This window comes from Cololabis saira, chromosome 1, assembly GCF_033807715.1.
Source record: "Cololabis saira isolate AMF1-May2022 chromosome 1, fColSai1.1, whole genome shotgun sequence".
NCBI classification, from domain to species: domain Eukaryota; kingdom Metazoa; phylum Chordata; class Actinopteri; order Beloniformes; family Belonidae; genus Cololabis; species Cololabis saira.
In genome coordinates, this window is record NC_084587.1 from 11,363,155 (window position 1) to 11,383,754 (window position 20,600).

Below are 20,600 nucleotides of genomic sequence, written 5' to 3' on the forward strand. Positions count from 1 at the left end.
TATTTACACACACACACACACACACACACACACACACACACACACTCACACACTAGATAAGATACATATCATTGAAACTCGATGTTGTCTTTTGTTGTTTCTACTGTATGTCCACTATCTGTATCTTGTATTTGGATTATGTCCACTTGGTGTAATAAAATAAAATGCATTATTAATTAATATATATAATAATAATATTATATATATATATAATTATAATATATATATAATAATAATATTATATATATATATATATATATATATATATATATATATATATATATATATATATATATATATATATATTATAATATATATATATAATAATAATTATATATATATATATATATATATATATATTATATATATATATATAATTAATAATTGATATATATATGCAGACAAAAAAAAAGAAATAGTCTGAGAAATGAATACATATCAGGTTTATTAATCTATTTATTTAAAACCATTAAGGAGGGGAGGTTTACTGCCCCACCTGTTGTTCCCCCACCAACCAATGCACCACCTTGAAACCAACGCAGTCTTTATCTTTCCATTACTAAAGGCTGATTTATGGTTCTGCGTTAAATCGACACAGAGCCTACGGCGTAGGGTACGCGGACACGCGCACCGGCTCTGCGTCGATGTAACGCAGAACCATAAACCAGCATTTTTAATCCTCCCCGTTGCTTTTCCCCAGCTGGTGGAGATGCTATAGCACAGCCAGACACGCTGCCGTCGTCCGTCCCCCGGCGGGTTTGCTGGTGTTGATGGGTTTTATATGAGGTGAGCGGGGTGTTTTAGTGGTCTGTGTGTGGGAGGGTCCCGGCAGGACGGGAAGGGGCTGGTCGCAGTTTTACATGCTTTTAAACGGGAGGACACGAGGTTAAAGTCACCCAGCTAAACACCATGCATCGATTATCGGACACGAGCTTCCTCTCTCGTTGTGATTTTATTATATATCACTTTGATTATAGTCGTGGTGTAAGAGCAAGAGTCTAGTTAGGTCTATAAAGAGTTAATTTCTGTAGGGAAACGTCGACAGTAACGTCTAATGGAGTCAGTGAGCAGCTTGAAATAAGCCCAGCACGTCTGGCCGTCGCAATGCGGCCATATAAGTAAATATAGTTGATAAACAGTGTCGCAGTTAAAGGAAATACTTTTATTCTGCCAATCCTCGCTACCTGTCGAGAAATGCTACTGTAGGGTTCTGCGCATGCGCACAGTCGATTTTCAAACTTGCTTATAATTTTTGAAAAGATCCATGTCTAGACAGTACTCGAGTTGTAAAAAAAAAATCAGGGGGGATGGTGGATTTTATCATATGGGGACAGATAATTTGTGCTGATTACAAATAATATAATATATTACAAATAATAGCACTGACCAAAAAAGCTGCAGAAATACTGCAGGAAGGACATAGCAGCAGTTAAATGCAGCCTTCTGTAAGCTTTAAATATCCACTGGGTTTACATCAAATACATCAAAACACAACAATAAAAAACTTTTTTCTGAACTTATCAATATGACTCTGTCCTTCACAGGATAAGTAAAATGGATCACTGCAAAAACTCAAAATCTTAACAAGAATATTTGTCTTATTTGTAGTTAAAATGTTAGTAAAAGAGTAAGTTAGTAGTAATGTTAGTAAAAGAAAATCTCATTACACTTAAAACAAGACTCATCACTGGAAAGAACAACAATTTTCACCTGTTTCAAGTAGATTTTCAATTGAAATAAGTAGAAAAATCTGCCAGTGGAACAAGATTTTTTTGCTTGTAATAAGAAGATAAATCTTGTCCCACTGGCAGATTTTCCTACGTATTTCAAGTGAAAATTTACTTGAAACAGGTGAAAATTGTCAAATAAGTTATTTTTCTGGTGATGACTCTAAATGTTTAAATAGCAGTAAAACCACATTCATTGATGAAATTACATAAGGGATGGAAAGGGGGGATGGCAGTTTTACAGGGGGGATGATTTTGACCGTTTTTATTTCAGGAGGGATGCCACCCCCCCTCATCCCCCCTCAACTCGAGTACTGTATATAGATGATATTCTGGTATGATAACCCTTCCTGAGTGGCAGCTGTATCATGAAGTCACCCACCCCCTTCAGAAAACTACATTTTAGATGCTGGTGCATATCCTGGTTTAGACTCATGTACAGGATATCTGTTCACATCATATCATTTTAAAGGGGGCCTTCTAAACATTCATTCAAGCTAAGATGTGAATCTTTCTGACCAACATAGAGGTCACTGCAGCTCTTTAAACTATAAATAACACACATTTTTAGACCATTTTCGCCTAAATGATATACTATCTTTTATCCCTGTGTCATCTAGGAACAACAGAGACACAAAAATGTTGTATTGTATTTTGTATTTGTATTTTGTGACAAAATACAAAAACTGGAATACTCACAGGACCATAAGGATCCAGGAAATGTTTAATATACCCCATACTCATTGTTGCAGGTCATTGTGAGCCCAAACTGGTCTTTATCATGCAAATACAGGACATAAAGGACACCACAATGAGATAAGGAACCGGCTTAGTTTTATAAACAACATTATACACGTAACAATATTGTAAACAAAATTAACATTGTTATTAATGGGAATATGTCAAGATCTGATTATAGTTGGGCTATCAAGTTCTGTGTGTACTTAAGATAGTGTTAAGAAGGTTAACCAAGTACAGAATCATCACATAATGTCGCTCAAACTATGATACAGCTGCCACTCAGGAAGGTTATCATACCAAAATATCATCTATAGACATAGATAATTTCAAAAATCATAAGCAAGTTTAGTCACCTTGAGTGGTGCTGACATGTGAAATTTTGGGCTCTGGCCCATGGACCATATGGGATGTTGAGTATTTGATCCTTCAAAATACACTACCTATGACATGAATTGCATTACACATTATAGGATAAAGAGGAAAAAAAAAAGAAAATTCTATCGCTTTATTTGATATTCATTCAGTCATTGGCCTTTATTTAATCATTAAGAACATTCTTATTTACAATAACTACCACTTGGGGGGAAAGGAAGTGATTTAGGGAGTAAAACACAGTAAAATTGTAGCTGTACAAAGGTAGAAAACCATTAGGTAGCATTTTTTGGCAAAGCAGCAGAAATTGGCAGAACACTTTTACTATAGTTCACTAGCGAGTTCACGGACATTTATTTATTTATTCATTCACACACACACATGTGAATGGGTCTCCTGGAGAAGCTATCAAAAGCTTATGGTAGGAGCCAATGAACATAAATACATTAGACAGGAATGCATACATGCACTTACACTTATATACACACTTAACAATACAACATGCACTTTATACTAGACTACCACTTACATTACGACATAACATTACAAATACTTAACGTGAAACATTTTGTGGCCCCGAATTGTACATTTATATGTGCCTAACAATTGTTTCTTTAACTGGCGTTTGAATATGGAGATGGACTGTGACTTTTTAAGGTTATCATTTAACTCGTTCCAAATCAGATTGGGATGAGTTGAGTTAGTCTTTGATTCAAACCTGAGACCACCTGATATATTGTACAAGCATTATGGAAGTAGTTATATTCTTTAAGGAGAAGAATACCATAGTGGGCAAACAGGTGGCGAGTAGGTGAATTAAAGAGGACCTATTACGGCATCTAATACCTATTTTAAACAGGCCTTGAATGTCTTAAAAACAAGCTTTTGATTGTTTTTGCTAAATACATTAGAAATTCAGCCTCTAAGCCAGGGGTGTCCAAAGTCGGTCCTCGAGGGCCGGTGTCCTGCATGTTTTAGTTGTTTCCCTGCATCAACACACCTGATTCTAATTAACAGTCGTCACCACCTTGTCATCAAAGTCTGGATAGTTCTGTTATGACCAAGCTCCTTGTATCACGGTTTGATAAAAAAAGGGACACATTTAAAACACGCAGGACACCGGCCCTCGAGGACCGACTTTGGACATCCCTGCTCTGAGCCATGTCTTTATCTTCCCATTGTCTAACCTCCTTATCTATGCGGGATTCTGAGTGGGCGGGGCTATGATAATGAGGCTCTGTGCTGATTGGCTGCCTGAATGACACGATACACCGCTACGAAAAAATGGCGGAAGCGCCGGCCGGCGGAGTTAGTTGTTGGGGTGGTTTCACGCATCGGAGGCCAACCTATGTAAATCGCATTTTGGTTACATAACGACAGGAGCAGAATCTGAACGGCTCGTAGATCCACATCACACTGGATGGCTCATCCGGGCGGCTGTACAGACACTGCAGAATTTGGTTGCTTTCCTCCTTCTCAGGCTGAGGGGAGACCACTTTATATATGTTAAAGCAAGAAAAAACTTGTTTTTCATAATAGGTCCCCTTTAAATTCAGTCCAGGAGATGGCACGGATCATTTTTTTCTGTAAAACTTCAAATTTTTTTTAGATGACTGGCATAGGTATTACACCAAATAATAGTACAATAATTTAAATGTGGTTCAAACAAAGTTTTATACGGTCCAGTGGGATGCGTGTTTGTGACATTACTGAGCATACTCAATAAAATGACGCAGCCTTTATTTCTGACATCGATTTGTGTGAATGTTATCTCTCCTCCTGGCAGGTATGTTGAATGGTAACGTGGTTAACCCGCTGAGCTAAGGCCGCCTGTGCCATATGGAGCAGCTGTAATGATTAGTGTGGCTCGGTCCTCAATTGGATTAGCCGACGTCTGTTACCATAAGCAGCTATCAAAACATTGTAGTAGCAGTAGTTTAACCCATTTTACGCATTTGTAAACGTTCATACGTGGCTACAGTTGGTGCTTTTATGTAGGGTTTATGCTAGAGGTTTATACTCTGCGTTGTACTTCGTTACGAGTCTGTTATGTTTTGGTCTAATCCGACAACTCTGTGCTTAAGGTTCACAGTGGCAGTGTAGCTCCACAAGTCCTGTCAGACTGGAGTTTGGTTTAGTTTTTTAATTCAATTCAATTCAATTTTATTTATATACCGTCTATTACAACAGAAGTTGTTTCTAGGCGCTTTCCAGAGACCCACGACATTACCCTCGAGCTATTATTACAATAACAAACAATGGCAGGTAAAAACTGTTGACTTTGCAGGAAATGCTATCGTGTCAAAATGTTTCCACTGGTTATGGCACGAAAATATGAGCATAAAAACATACTTAAAAACAACAAAGACTATATGAGAAGAACTGGACAAACTCCTACAGGCACATCACCCATAGCTTTTAGCAGAAGTGCTGTTGAAGCCTCTTTTTTTTATAATAATAATAATAAATGTTATTTCTAACGCACTTTATATTCAAAGTGTAATCTCAAATTGCTACAGAGCAGAAAAATAAAACATGATTTTTTTTTTATATATATTAGGGCTGGGCGATATATCGAGATTTTATTATATATCGATATATTTCCAAACGCGATATGGTACGAGACAATATCGTTTATATCGATTTAATTTTTTTTTTTTTTTTTTTATTTATTTATTTTTTTATTTTGATATAGCTTATTTGGTGACAAATTGACTTGAATGTTTTATTTGAGATTTGTACACATGTTTTGTTATTTGCACAACTGTCAACCTCAGTGGAAAAGTCTGCCTGTTACTGTCTACATTGTATTAATTGCACAGTGTATTTTAATTTAATTGTTATGCAGGAAAGGGATATTTGTTTTATTTTATTCAAGAAGCATTTTTATTCTATATATGCAGGCAGTATATTTTTATTTAATTTGTTTTATACATTTTGATATTGTGCAGACCTCTGTTAATAAAGGAACCTGTGTGACATTTGGCACGAGGCTTTGTGACTGTTGAACTGACTGTTTTTTTAAGGGTTTGCCTCAGAAAAAAAATGAAGCTAACAGAGATGCTATGCTATAATGCTTTGGGGGAAACCCCAATTATGGCACAGAAAAAATATCGAGATATATATCGAGTATCGCCATTCAGCTAGAAAATATCGAGATATGACTTTTGGTCCATATCGCCCAGCCCTAATATATATATTTAAAAACAGCATATAAAGGATTTTTTCCATTGCCTTGTTGCAGATGGGCGGGACAAACGCGGCCGGAACACGCCCAGCTTATATCAGTCATATGGCACTTTTCCACTAGTAGCCTACCTATTCAGCACGACTCAACTCGCCTCGCCTCAGTTTGGTGCTTTTCCACTAGGGGTCTAGCCGTGCCGAGTAGATACTTTTTCTGTATCTAGCTTTCTAAGCGGGCTGAGTCGAGCTGTATCTGACGTTGTCACACTACATGCCACCGATTGGTCCGGCTGTTGTCCAAGAAAATGTCTGAGTTAGGATGTAACATCGTTTCAAGAGCGACTCGCGGCTTGAAGCCTTCTCTCCCTCCGTTGTTTTAACTTTATATTGAATACAAACCACAGAGCAAGCAGCAGATATATCAACTCATCCTTGTTCTCTGTCTTTGGCATCTTACTTCTTCGTTTGTGTCCCACAATTGAGTACGTCACAGCAGCTTTACTCCAACCCCGGCTACTTCTGATCCGGGTATGGAAAAGAAACGAGGGGCAAGTTGAGTCAAGTCGTGACGAGGCAAGGGGAGTCGAGTAGGGCTGAGTAGGTACTAGTGGAAAAGTGGAAAAGTTAGCTATTTTGGGTTGGCTGTCTTAGCACATGCTAAGGTAACGGTAATTGATATCAATTTGAATTCATTATTATCAAATCCGCCCGAACATCCTGATTTCAAAGGTCTTGAAATGTCTTGACAACATCTCTTCCGAAACGAATGCTGTCAGAGCTGAAACAAGTCAGCGACCCTGGATAGCTCAGTGGGTTTAGCTAGTGCCATTTTCAGAGGCTGTAGTCCTCAGAGGCAGCGCAGGTTCAAATCCCAGCCTATTGCACTTTATTGCATATCTTCCCCCCCTTCTCCACCTGTTTCCTGTCTACCTACTTCCCCAATAATCCCATAGTACCTCAAGACAGAAAAGGCATTCAATGTAAAAACCTACACCAAATCAATATATGGAATACAGTGACTACGTTTACATGCAGTCAAAATTCGGGTTATTGGTAATATTCCGGTTACTGAAACATTCAGAATATTCCGTTTACATGGTAATTAATCATTCGGGATATCTGGATCAAACCAGCGACGCGCGGAGAACATCATGACGCAATTACCGTCATTTCCGCTTCTTCTTCCTGTATCCAAATTCAAAACAAATGCTGCTTCGCGCAACTTTTCGCTCACCTTCTTGTAAATCTCACTATCCCCGTACTTTCTACCGTCTACAAATGCCAAAATGTTCATATCTTTCATTATATTTATGAAGTGATTAGTCTCCTCCTCACTCCAAAAGTGTGGCGTGGTCTTACGTTTCTCTGTGTTTATAAGAACTTCCTGGACTCAAAAGACCAGGATTCCTTGTGAACAGAACATGTGCAGAAAACAAATTCCTGTTCCGTTTGATGGGGATATTCCATTTGGCGTTTACATGACCGAATATTCGGGTTTTAAAAGGAGTAACCCAGGGGTCATATTCAGGTTTTTAAAAACCTGAATATGAGCAAATTCCGGTTATTCAAAAGGGTAATTGGTGTTTACATGGCCGTGCAAAACCGGGTTATTGCTAATATTCAGGTTTTAAAAGGGTTATTGACTGCATGTTAACGTAGTCAATGATCGAGTGTGTCAACCCTCACAAAGGAAAGATGCCAAAGGAAAAAATAAAGACAAAATGCCAACTGAGCTATGTGGTACACTATAGGGAGCAAATGTTGATTTCTGGCTCGGCCATAGTTAACTGTTTACTTAATAAATTATGTGGAGCAGAATGTAGCTTTTTTTTGTCAGAATTGTGTACTAGCATTTTGGAGTCGAAGAAAATAGGAAAACTCAAATAACTAAAAAAATAACTACAATTTTTATTTTAGCATAGAACTCAGAACATTTGGTCACTTTCTCCTAGTGATGTTGGTAATGAGTTTGGAATGGAAACACTAGATTAAAGGCTCTTATTGTGCCAGGATCCACACTTGCACTGACAGCACTGTTCTCTCTTATTCAGTCAGCAATCCTCTGCTTTCCCGCCGAGAAAATCATCTTGTATTACTGTAAAAGGAGCTGGAACAGCCCATCCATGGCCAAACCCATCTTTCAATCTGATCTTTTGTGTTACAGAAGTGTGTGGATCAGATTCGCTTCAGTTTACCGCCATGGAGGACGTCCAGCAGAAACCTGCAGCCCCAGAGCCGTGTCCTGCTCCCAGTCCAGCTCCCAGTCCAGCTCCCAGTCCTGTTCCCACTCCAGTACCCAGCCCGATACTCGAGAGAATCGCTCTGCCTGCTGGAAATCACGTAGAGGTAAAGGGCTTTCCTCATTGTTATTTCTTACTCAAGTTCTCTGGTATGCAAGGCTATGAACAAATAGTACTTAATTTGGAAAGAAAAAGGTTTCTTCTAAAATTTTAAGTCAGCTATAAATGATATACAGGACTGTCTCAGAAAATTAGAATATTGTGATAACATTCTTTATTTTCTGTAAGGCAATTTAAAAACAAAAAAAAAAGTCATACATTCTGGATTCATTACAAATCAACTGAAATATTGCAAGCCTTTTATAATTTTAATATTGCTGATTATGGTTTACAGTTTAAGATTAAGATTCCCAGAATATTCTAATTTTTTGAGATAGGATATTTCATTTTTCTTAAGCTGTAAGCCATGATCAGCAATATTAAAATAATAAAAGGCTTGCAATATTTCAGTTGATTTGTAATGAATCCAGAATGTATGACATTTTTGCATTACAGAAAATAAAGGACTTTATCACAATATTCAAATTTTCTGAGACAGTCCTGTAATTAAAAGTCTCTAATTTTCTGTTTCCCCAACCTTTGCTTACTCATTTCAGTGCTGTTGTGTATCATACACTACACTTTTACCTTGGGAAAGTCACTAGTTTTTTTCTAGTAATTCTTGTAATGATTTTAAGATTAAATGAAAAGAGGCTTTCGACTTAGTTTGAAGTTTAGAGCCAGCATTTTTACCTGAAATATGTCAGAGAGCTTAATAGGATCTGATCTTGGGAGAGTCACTCATTTTTTTTCTTGTAATTCTTGTAATGATTTTAAGATTAAACGAAAAGAGGTTTTCGACTTAGTTTGAAGTTAGAGCCAGCATTTTAACCTGAAATATGTCAGAGTTTAATGGGATTTAATCTTTAGACAAGTGATGTTCAGTATGTGAGGACCAGTGCAGTAGTGAATATTTCAGAGGTATTAAAGGCTACTACAGTTGTAGTTTGGTTTGTACAGCTGGTTATGTCACTGACCTACTCATCTTTACGCCCTGATTGTTCTTTCCAAGCACCTAAATGTCAACCAGATCCAGGTGGTGGTACGTCGCTGCTCGACTCCAAATGTAACGGAGGAGACGACTTATTTTATTCCCCGCAACCCTGTGGTGGATGCTGGCACCAACACAGATCCGCCAGTGGTCTGTTGCCCTTTGCTCCGCAGATTTTGCCCGTGTCCACCAAGAGGCCTCTTCGCCTCTCTTATTACCAAAGGTAAGAAGCCGGATATTCTGTTCCTAATACTTAGTTGTGTCTCACTTCTTTTTTTTGTTTAAACAATGAGTAATTGTCACATTTATATATGCTGACATGAGAGTTGAATTATTGCCTCTTAACTAATGTATGCAGTACTCGAGTTGTAAAAAACAATCAGGGGGGATGGTGGATTTTATCATATGGGGACAGATAATTTGTGCTGATTACAAATAATATAATCTATTATAAATACCAGCAGTGACCATAACACCTGCAGAAATACTGCCGGAATGACATAGCAGCAGTTAAATGCAGCCTTCTGTAAGCTTTAAATATCCACTGGGCTTACATCAAATACATCAAAACACACCAATAAAAAACACTTTTCTGAACTTATCAATATGACTCTGTACTTCACAGGATAAGTAAAATGGATCACTGCAAAAACTCAAGATCTTAACAAGAATATTTGTCTTATTTCTAGTTAAAATGTCTCATTTTAGTAAAAACATCTCATTACACTTAAAACAAGACTCATCACTGAAAAAAACAACAATTTTCACCGGTTTCAAGTAGATTTTCACTTAAAATAAGTAGAAAAATCTTTTTTTTCCTTGTAATGAGAAGATAAATCTTGTCACACTGGCAGATTTTTCTACTTATTTCAAGTGAAAATGTACTTGAAACAGGTGAAAATTGTCAAATAAGTTAATTTTCTGGTGTTATTTTTCTGGTGATGACTCTAAATGTTGAAATAGCAGTAAAACCACATTCATTGATAAAATGACATAATGGATGGAAAGGGGGGATGGCAGTTTTACAGGGGGATGATTTGGACCGTTTTTATTTCAGGAGGGATGCCATCCCCCCTCATCCCCCCTCAACTCCAGTACAGAATGTATGCAATATTAGGTTCATTGTCCCTCTCTTTAATCGTCACACTGAAAAGGTCATGTTCACACACGATAGTGGCGCGCCAGTGTGCCACGACTTTCTAATGAACTGTCTCTCCTGTTTCCTCGTCAGTCCTCCTGGCAGCTGTGCTCTTTGGGGTGGTTTGGTCGATCACAGAGAACGAGTGTCTTCCAGGAGGGAACCTGTTTGGCATCACAATACTCTTCATCTGTGCCCTAATCGGTGGCAAACTGGTCGCTCTCATCCGCCTGCCTAAACTTCCACCTTTCCCACCGCTCCTCGGTAAGAAAATGTAACTGTGAGGAGATGAAATGTACTTTATTGATCCCAGGATTGGGAAACATTTCTATATATATTTAGATAATTTACTTTTAAATAAGTAATTGTGCAACAGAGATTAAAAGCAGTGCGCAAATGTGGCAATGTGCAAAGATTGATAAATTAAAGTGAATTATTGTACAAGGCTATGGCGTGACGTAGGAAAGATGTCCTGTATCTGTCCGTTCGACGCCTGTCCAGTACACTGCAAAAACTCAAAATCTTACCAGGTATATTTGTTTTATTTCTAGTTAAAATGTCTAATTTTTTGTCAAAAAATCTCATTAGACTTAAAACAAGAGTCATTACCATACAAATAAGTTGTTATTTGACAATTTTCACCTGTTTCAAGTAAATTTTCACTTGAAATAAGTAGAAAAATCTGCCAGTGGGACAAGATTTATCTTCTTATTACAAGCAAAAGAAATCTTGTTCCACTGGCAGATTTTTCTACTTATTTAAGTGAAATTCTACTTGAAACAGGTTAAATGTGTTGTTTTTTCCAGTGATGAGTCTTGTTTTAAGTGTAATGAGAATTATTTTGACTAAAAATGAGACATTCTAACTAGAAATAAGACAGATATTCTTGTTAAGATTTTGAGTTTTTGCAGTGTACGAGGTAGAAAGGTTGTGCCGATTTCCTTAATAAGAAAAATGAAGTGACTTTTTTTTTATCTATATATGCATTTTATAAATGGCACCTCATTCTTTTGTATTGCTTTATTGTGCTACGGTGTCATCTTTTTATCAATATATGGAAGAAACACTACATTATTGTAAAAGAGGAGCAAACCCAGAGAGTTGTTTTTTTGTATATTAAATTTAATCCACAGGAGTGGATTATTGTTGAAATGTTAGAGATGTTGGGACAGTAAACTGAACCACAATTTTCAGCTTGCGCAACCTGAATTCAAAACAGATGAGCTTCATTCTTATTCTTCAGCTCAGGGAAAGATATCCCCAAAGAATAAACAGTACACCTTGGTGAAAGGATCACGTTTGCTCTTTCCCACCCTCCGCTGTGCTGCAGGGATGCTGCTCATGGGCTTCCTGCTGAGGAACATCCCGGTCATCACAGACGGGGTCTACATCAACTTCAGATGGTCGGCGTCTCTGAGGAACATCGCTCTGGCTATTATCCTGGCCAGAGCTGGTCTGGGGTTGGATCCCAAGGTGTGATTGGATTATCTTAGTGAATAACTCGGTTATGTTTAGAGAAATCATATATTTTTCCTGTACAAAGTGTTGAGAGTGTTTCCTGTTGATTGGTTCGTCTCTTGCCAATTCTACAAAAACAATTTTCCAAAAGTGATGCCTTCATTTTGTTTGGCATATGAGGAGTATCTGGTTTCTAATAATATGAAGAAGAGGAGGATATACAGGACTGTCTCAGAAAATTAGAATATTGTGATAAAGTTCTTTATTTTCTGTAATGCAATTAAAAAAAACAAAAATGTCATACATTCTGGATTCATTACAAATCTACTGAAATATTGCAAGCCTTTTATTATTTTAATATTGCTGATTATGGCTTACAGTTTAAGATTAAGATTCCCAGAATATTCTAATTTTTTTAGATAGGATATTTGAGTTTTCTTAAGCTGTAAGCCATGATCAGCAATATTAAGATAATAAAAGGCTTGCAAATATTTCAGTTGATTTGTAATGAATCCAGAATGTATGACATTTTTGTTTTTGTAATTGCATTACAGAAAATCACAATATTCTAATTTTCTGAGACAGTCCTGTATGAGCTTTTAAATATACCAATGCAAGTTATATTTTACTTTGGTTTTTTTATTAACTGCTAAATTATTGAGTTAGGAATAATCGCCAGGAATAATCATGGTCTGTCTTAACCTAAATGATAAAATGTTGATGATTCATCAGACTAACAAATGAAATACAGCACATGTAACGTCTTTATTTACTAGTTCCTCACTTTTTTCCCAGACTTTACTTTTCCTATCTTTTTTGTTTTCTATTCCCCCTCTTTTCCCTGACCGTTTCCATCACCTGCAGAAAGCTCATGCTGCACCTTTGTGCCAGTCAGCCAATCATGTCTTGTGTTTAAATATTAATTTCAAAGTATGATAAATATTCTAACCAGCCCAACCAAACTGACCCAAATATCATTACACCTATTATTTGCATATATATAACAACACATTAATATTATGGTGGAATGTGACTGTCCTTATTGGGATTGTTGTGCAGAGTTTGATTCATTTCTGTTAAAGTTTCTTGAATGTTTCCGTTCTCAGGCTCTGAGGAAACTCAAAGGTGTGTGCATACGTGTGGCGGTTGGGCCCTGCTTGATAGAGGCCGGCACCTTAGCGCTGGTCTCTCACTTCCTCATGAACCTGCCCTGGGTGTGGGGCTTCATCCTCGGGTAAATATAACCGCTCACTCTCCCGCCCCGTTCAGATCTGCTGTTAACAACCATCTGGAGCGGTGGAGACAAACACACTTTTAAATCAGGACATTTGTACCTACGTTCCTCATCAGCAGACATTAGCACCCAGAAATCTTGGCTGTGTTGAAGTTCCTCCTCCTCAGGTAACAGGACTGGGAGTGAATTACGCAGCTCTCGCGCCCCATTAAGACATTGCTGCAGCAAAGTGGTTCATTTTAACCCTTGTGCTGTCTTTGGGTCAAGGACGGAGGAAAGGAAGAAGGGAGTAAGGAAGGAAGGAAGGAAGGAAGGAAGGAAGGAAGGAAGGAAGGAAGGAAGGAAGGAAGGAAGGAAGGAAGGAAGGAAGGAAGGAAGGAAGGAAGGAAGGAAGGAAGGAAGGAAGGAAGGAAGGAAGGAAGGAAGGAAGGAAGGGAGAAAAGAGGAAGGGAAGAAGGAAGGAGAGAGCAGGGGGAAGGAAGGAAGGAAGGAAGGAAGGAAGGAAGGAAGGAAGGAAGGAAGGAAGGAAGGAAGGATGGAAGGAAGGAAGGAAGGAAGGATGGGAGAAAAGAAGGAAGGAAGGAAGGAAGGAAGGAAGAATGGGAGAAAAGAAGGAAGGGAAGAAGGAAGGAGAGAGTAGGAGGAAGGAAGGAAGGAAGGAAGTAAGGAAGGATGGGAGAAAAGAAGGAAGGGAAGAAGGAAGGAGAGAGTAGGAGGAAGGAAGGAAGGAAGGAAGGAAGGAAGGAAGGAAGGAAGGAAGGAAGTAAGGAAGGAAGGATGGGAGAAAAGAAGGAAGGAAGGGAGGAAGGAAGGAAGGAAGAATGGGAGAAAAGAAGGAAGGGAAGAAGGAAGGAGAGAGTAAGAGGAAGGAAGGAAGGAAGGAAGGAAGGAAGGAAGGAAGGAAGGAAGGAAGGAAGGAAGGAGAGAGCAGGAAGAAAGAAGGAAGGAAGGAAGGAAGGAAGGAAGTAAGGAAGGAAGGATGGGAGAAAAGGAAGGAAGAATGGGAGAAAAGAAGGAAGGAAGGAAGGAAGGAAGGAAGGAAGGAAGGAAGGAAGGAAGGAAGGAGAGAGCAGGAAGAAAGAAGGAAGGAAGGAAGGAAGGAAGAAAACAAGGAAAGAAGGGAGAAAAAAAGGAAGGAAGGAAGGGAGAAAAGAGGAAGGGAGAAGGAAGGGGAGAGCAGGAGGAAAGAAAGATAGGATAATTAGGTCATTTTGACCCAAAGACAGTACAAGGGTTAAGAAACTGTTTTTCCATCTTTCAGCTTTTTTCTTCAGGTTCACATTGAGAGTGGGGGAAATATGGTTAATTCAAGGATTGCACTTTTTAAATCTGCTAGTTTTTAATTTCTCACTGCACGGATCTCTCTCTGTTGCACCCTGTTGAGTGTATTTAAGGATTCCCAGAGTTGTTTCTTTTCATTTGCTCCACCTTTGAACGAGCTAATTTATTAAAACAATCTCCCTCCTCCCCCGCGGCAGCTTCGTGCTGGGAGCCGTGACTCCGGCCGTGGTGGTTCCCTCCATGCTGCTGCTGCAGAAGGACGGATACGGCGTGGAGCAGGGCATCCCCACCCTGCTGATGGCCGCCGGCAGCTTTGATGACGTTCTCGCCATCACGGGGTTCACCACATGCTTGGGCATGGCCTTCTCCACAGGTGACCTATTTCTGCAGAGTCACAGAGTTTAGTGTCATGTTTTTTCTGAAACACAACACCAGCTCTTCTCCAGGGGAGAAGCAGCAACTGGGCCAAGGCTTACAAGCAAATAGAAAAAGGTTAAATACCATTTGTATTCTGTCAGGAGCTCAGCAGAGGGTGCAAGTGTGCAGATTTCCTTATTTAGAAAACATGAAGCTACTTTCTTTATCTATACAGGACTGTCTCAGAAAATTAGAATATTGTGATAAAGTCCTTTATTTTCTGTAATGCAAAAATGTAAAAAAAAAAAAAAGTTTTTTAATGCAATTAAAAAAACAAATGTCATACATTCTGGATTCATTACAAATCAACTGAAATATTGGAAGCCTTTTATTATTTTAATATTGCTGATCATGGATTACAGTTTAAGAAAACTCAAATATCCTATCTCAAAAAATTAGAATATTCTGGGAATCTTAATCTTAAACTGCAATCAGCAATATTAAAATAATAAAAGGCTTGCAATATTTCAGTTGATTTGTAATGGATCCAGAATGTATGACATTTTTGTTTTTTTAATTGCATTACAGAAAATAAAGAACTTTATCACAATATTCTAATTTTCTGAGACAGTCCTGTACATATGTATTTAATTAATGACGCCTCATTCTTTTCTATTGCTTTATTGCTACAGTGTCATCTTTTTATCAATATATGGATGAAACACTTCATTATCATTAAAGAGGACCAATCCCAGAGAGTTGCTATTTGTAATAAAAAGCTTACTTTGACAGTAAACTGAGTAGAATTCAACATTTGTAAAGGCTGGATTTCTTGTGAAGTTGGCAGCATTAGCTAGAGACATAATTAAGTTTAGGACATTTGCTACTACACATCTTGATTTATTTGCTCTATTGATCTTTCAAGGCTCCACTTGGTACAACCTGCTCCGAGGAGTTCTGGAGGTTGCTGGAGGGATGGTCGCTGGGATCCTCCTTGGCTTTCTTATTCAGTATTTCCCCAGTGTTGACCAGGTATTCAGCCTCATTTATTAGCCCTTTACCCATCACTGTGTCCAACATTCTTATCTACTTACAGGACTGTTTCAGAAAATTAGAATATTGTGATTTTCTGTAATCCAATTACAAAACAAAAATGTCATACATTCTGGATTCATTACAAATCAACTGAAATATTGCAAGCCTTTTATTATTTTAATATTGCTGATTATGGTTTACAGATTAAGAAAACTCAAATATCCTATCTAAAAAAATTGGAATATTCTGGGAATCTTAAGCTGTAAACCATAATCAGCAATATTAAAATAATAAAAGGCTTGCAATATTTCAGTTGATTTGTAATGAATCCAGAATGCATGCCATTTTTGTTTTTTTGATTCCATTACAGCTTTTTTGCAGTTTCTACTGTATATACTGCTCATATTTCTGTAATTATACATATTTTATATATATTTTTTATTTTTTACTTTTTTGTCTCTTTTACCCCTCCCCTGCATGTGTGTGCTAAGTGTACTGCTGCCAACAAAATAAGTTTCCCCACTGAGGGAGAAAATAAAGGATTATCTTATCTCTATCTCTTATCTTAAAGAACTTTATCACAATATTCTCATTTTCTGAGACAGTCCTGTATATGTTGAGGATTTTTTTTTTGTATTGCTGAATTATGTTTAACTGTTCTGTAATTGTCAACTTCTTCTTATAGAGATACTTAGTGATGAAGCGTTCCTTCTTGGTGTTGGGTCTGTCTGTGTTTGCCGTGTTTGGCAGCGGCGTGGCCGGCTTCCCGGGCTCCGGAGGCCTCTGCACGCTGGTGCTGGCCTTCCTGGCCGGGGTCGGGTGGGGGAAAGACAAGGTAAGAGTATATGCAAATGTCTAAAAAGGGAACACTACCTAACGAGTCTACTAAGTAGTATAGTAGGTGCTTCATCGGGGGTTTAAAGCCTTGTGTGTTTTGTTTTTCTGCAGGCGCAGGTGGAGGACGTGGTGGGCTGGGCCTGGGACATCTTTCAGCCTCTGCTGTTTGGACTGATCGGAGCTGAGATTCGCATATCAGAGTTGGAGGGATATTCAGTTGGTGAGACAAGCAGACTAACTAACACAGTGTTATTGTAAAACATTCAAATGCTGCTGTATCAATGTGCCTAAAGATATTTGCATAGACAAAAAAACAAACTCCTGAGAGAAGCACTGCTCTATCCTGTTCTGTAAATAATGCAATCCCTGGTACCTGGTGGGATCCAATACAAAAACCTCCCATAATAATTTGTTTATTTGATAGAAAAAAAATAGAATAAATATCAAATTCTTTCCAAAACAAATATTAAATAAAACATTTTTAGATTTTGACTTGGCTTCACGATTAAAAGCTGACACAATTTCTTGAGGTAGTAATGAAATGTCTGTGATGGTCAGAATTCAAAATACCACAGTTATACGGTATAAAAGTATTGTTGTCTAGCAAAAAGCAGCTTTCCCACTCCACACCAACCCCGTCTATGAGTATTTGTCTTATTTCTAGTTAAAATGTCTCATTTTTAGTCAAAAAAATCTCATTTCACTTAAAACAAGAGTCAGTACCAGAAAAATAACTTGTTACTTGACAATTTTCACCTGTTTCAAGTAAATTTTCACTTGAAATAAGTAGAAAAATCTGCCAGTGGGACAAGATTTATTTTCTCATTACAAGCAAAAAAATCTTGTTCCACTGGCAGATTTTTCTACTTATTTTAAGTGAAAATCTACTTGAAACAGGTGAAAATTGTTGTTTTTTTTCCAGTGATGAGTCTTGTTTTAAGTTTAATGAGATTTCTTTGACTAAAAATTAGGCATTTAACTAGAAATAAGACAAATATTCTTGTTAAGATTTTGAGTTTTTGCAGTGTGGTTGTATGAGAACCAAATACGCTTTCGAGCACAATAAATACACGTTCTTTAATCAGCAGCGTCATTGGACCTCCTTGTTGTGTGTCTTTCCAGGTCTGGGTATAGCGTCTCTACTCATCGCTCTGCTGGTCAGAGTGCTGTTCACCTTCGTGTGTGTGTTTTGTGCGGGCTTCAACATGAAGGAAAAACTGTTCATAGCCATAGCATGGATGCCCAAAGCTACGGTGCAGGTATGGTCCGCAGGAAACAAATGTGTCTGGAAATATGGTTTTCACTTTTTCACAAGCATTATTAAACATTGACTACGTTTACATGCAGTCAAAATTTGGGTTATTGCTAATATTCCAGTTACTGAAACATTCGGAATATTCCGTTTACATAGTAATTAATCATTCGGGATATCTCGATCAAAACAGCGACACGCGGAGAACATCATGACGCAATTCCCGTCATTTCCGCTTCTTCTTCCTGTATCCAAATCCAAAACAAATGCTGCTTCGCCCAACTTTTCGCTCACCTTCTTTTAAATCTCGCTATCCCGGTACTTTCTACCGTCTACAAATGCAGAAATGTTCATATCCTTCATTACATTTATGAAGTGATTAGTCTCCTCCTCACTCCAAAAGTGTGGCGTGGTCTTGCGTTTCTCCGTGTTTATAAGAACTTCCTGGACTCAAAAGACCAGGATTCCTTGTGAACAGAGCATGCGCAGAAAACAAATTCATGTTCCGTTTGATATTCCGTTTGGCGTTTACATGACCCAATATTCAGGTTTTAAAAGGAGTAACCCAGGGGTCATATTCGGGTTTCTAAAAACCCGAATATGAGCAAATTCGGGTTATTCAAAGGGGTTATTGGTGTTTACATGACCTTGCAAATTCGGGTTATTGCCAATATTCGGGTTTTAAAAGGGTTATTGACTGCATGTAAACGCTGTCATTGCCATTGATTGCGTGAGCGTTGCTGTTTTTGTCCTTGTCTTCATCAGGCAGCTATAGGCTCCACGGCTTTAGACATGGCCAGGGCAAAGGACGACAAGCCGCTGCAGAAGTACGGCATGGACGTGCTGACCGTGGCCGTGCTCTCCATCCTTCTCACGGCCCCAGTAGGAGCTCTTCTCATAGGGCTCACTGGGCCTCGCCTGCTGCAGAGACCCAAGGACGCAGCCTGCGGTGAGCGAGTCAAACCCAATTTATCAGCATTTTTCTTGGGTATGTAAAGTCTTTAAAATTAAAAATTCAGCCCGGCTCAACACGCCCTCGCTTCATAGTCGTAGTTGCAGTCAGTACTCGAGTTGTAAAAAAAAAATCAGGGGGGATGTTGGATTTTATCATATGGGGACAGATAATTTGTGCTGATTACAAATAATATAATATGTTACAAATAATAGCACTGACCAAAACACCTGCAGAAATACTGCAGGAATGACATAGCAGCAGTTACATGCAGCCTTCTGTAAGCTTTAAATATCCACTGGGCTTACATCAAATACATCAAAACACAACAATAAAAAACAGTTTTCTGAACTTATCAATATGACTCTGTCCTTCACAGGATAAGTAAAATGGATCACTGCAAAAACTCAAAATCTCAACAAGAATATTTGTCTTATTTCTAGTTAAAATGTCTCATTTTAGTCAAATAAATATCATTACACTTAAAACAAGACTCATCACTGGAAAAAACAACAATTTTCACCTGTTTCAAGTAGATTTTCACATAAAATAAGTAGAAAAATCTGCCAGTGGAACAAGATTTTTTTGCTTGTAATGAGAAAATAAATCTTGTCCCACTGGCAGATTTTTCTACTTATTTCAAGTGAAAATTTACTTGAAACAGGTGAAAATTGTCAAATAAGTTATTTTTCTGGTGTTATTTTTCTGGTGATGACTAAATGTTGAAATAGCAGTAAAACCACATTCATTGATGAAATTACATAAAGGATAGAAAGGGGGGATGACAGTTTTACAGGGGGGATGATTTGGACCGTTTTTTATTTCAGGGGGGGGTGCCATCCCCCCTCATCCTCCCTCAACTCGAGTACTGGTTGCAGTGATGAATATCCTGACCTTTTGTTATAGAAAAAGGTTTGCCTTATCTTTAGATGGCTTATGTTTAGCTCTCCAAGTCCCATTCCCACATCGCTGAGACTGAGCAGTCAAGGTCAGAATTGCAGCTTTTAGAGCATACGCTGGTCCTTAATGCTTTTCTTTTTTTTTGTCGTTTTGCATTTTTACTTAAAAGTCTTAACAACTAACCCCCGTTTATGATTCCCATCTGCCGTCTTGATATCAGGATCAGCAGCTGGAGGCGAGGATGACGACGAGACTCCTATCACCTACGAGAGTACGCTCTGATAACTGCATCCAGTGAAAGAGGAGACTTTTCACACCTCAGAGGTTTGAGCCGTTCTTTAGCCACCAAGTGGCTCTCTTATTGGTCTGCTCCCGACGGTTAAATCAGTCCGTATTTATAGCCTCTGGTGGTTTCCAGTCCCCACACTGAACAAATGACCCATGTCCCACTGTCTCTGTGCACCGTCTGTCGCTTTTTATGAATCTGGTACAAAAGACGGCTGCATGTCTGGCTCCAAATAAACATTTAATCAGATACACCTCATTAGTACGAACCATACACGTGAGTTATGTTTGTATAAAGATGGATATCATATATGTTCATAGAGTGCAGTTATGTGTGTAATTTCTACAACCAGATATATATGTTAAGTGTAAGACTTGGACTTGAAACGTTTTTTCTTATTTTATCAAATGCAGTGTCCTTGTGGCCGAGTGGTATGTGATTGAATCTGCTGATAGTAGCAATATTTTAGTTTTGATTTAGACTGCTATTGGCAATCCTCATGTTTTTGTATTTT

The 20,600-nt window shown here is 38.2% G+C and overlaps 1 protein-coding gene across 3 annotated transcripts; it reads left to right on the forward strand.

Moving 5' to 3' along the window:
- Nucleotides 1-693: 693 nt before the first annotated feature.
- Nucleotides 694-20,319, forward strand: si:dkey-162b23.4 (sodium/hydrogen exchanger 9B2). Of its 3 annotated transcripts, none has more exons than XM_061739709.1 (13): nt 694-786; nt 8,191-8,372; nt 9,378-9,579; nt 10,588-10,758; nt 11,825-11,967; nt 13,059-13,186; nt 14,665-14,840; nt 15,750-15,856; nt 16,545-16,694; nt 16,808-16,916; nt 17,819-17,955; nt 18,714-18,936; nt 20,021-20,319. In XM_061739709.1, the coding sequence occupies exons 2-13, from the start codon at nt 8,226-8,228 to the stop codon at nt 20,080-20,082; spliced, it is 1,755 nt and encodes a 584-aa protein (XP_061595693.1). In that variant the 5' UTR covers nt 694-786; nt 8,191-8,225; the 3' UTR covers nt 20,083-20,319. The 3 variants fall into 3 exon arrangements, with proteins under 3 accessions (XP_061595693.1, XP_061595863.1, XP_061595776.1); XM_061739879.1 differs by having other exon boundaries at nt 18,714-18,897; XM_061739792.1 differs by having other exon boundaries at nt 705-786; nt 8,194-8,372.
- Nucleotides 20,320-20,600: the final 281 nt, after the last annotated feature.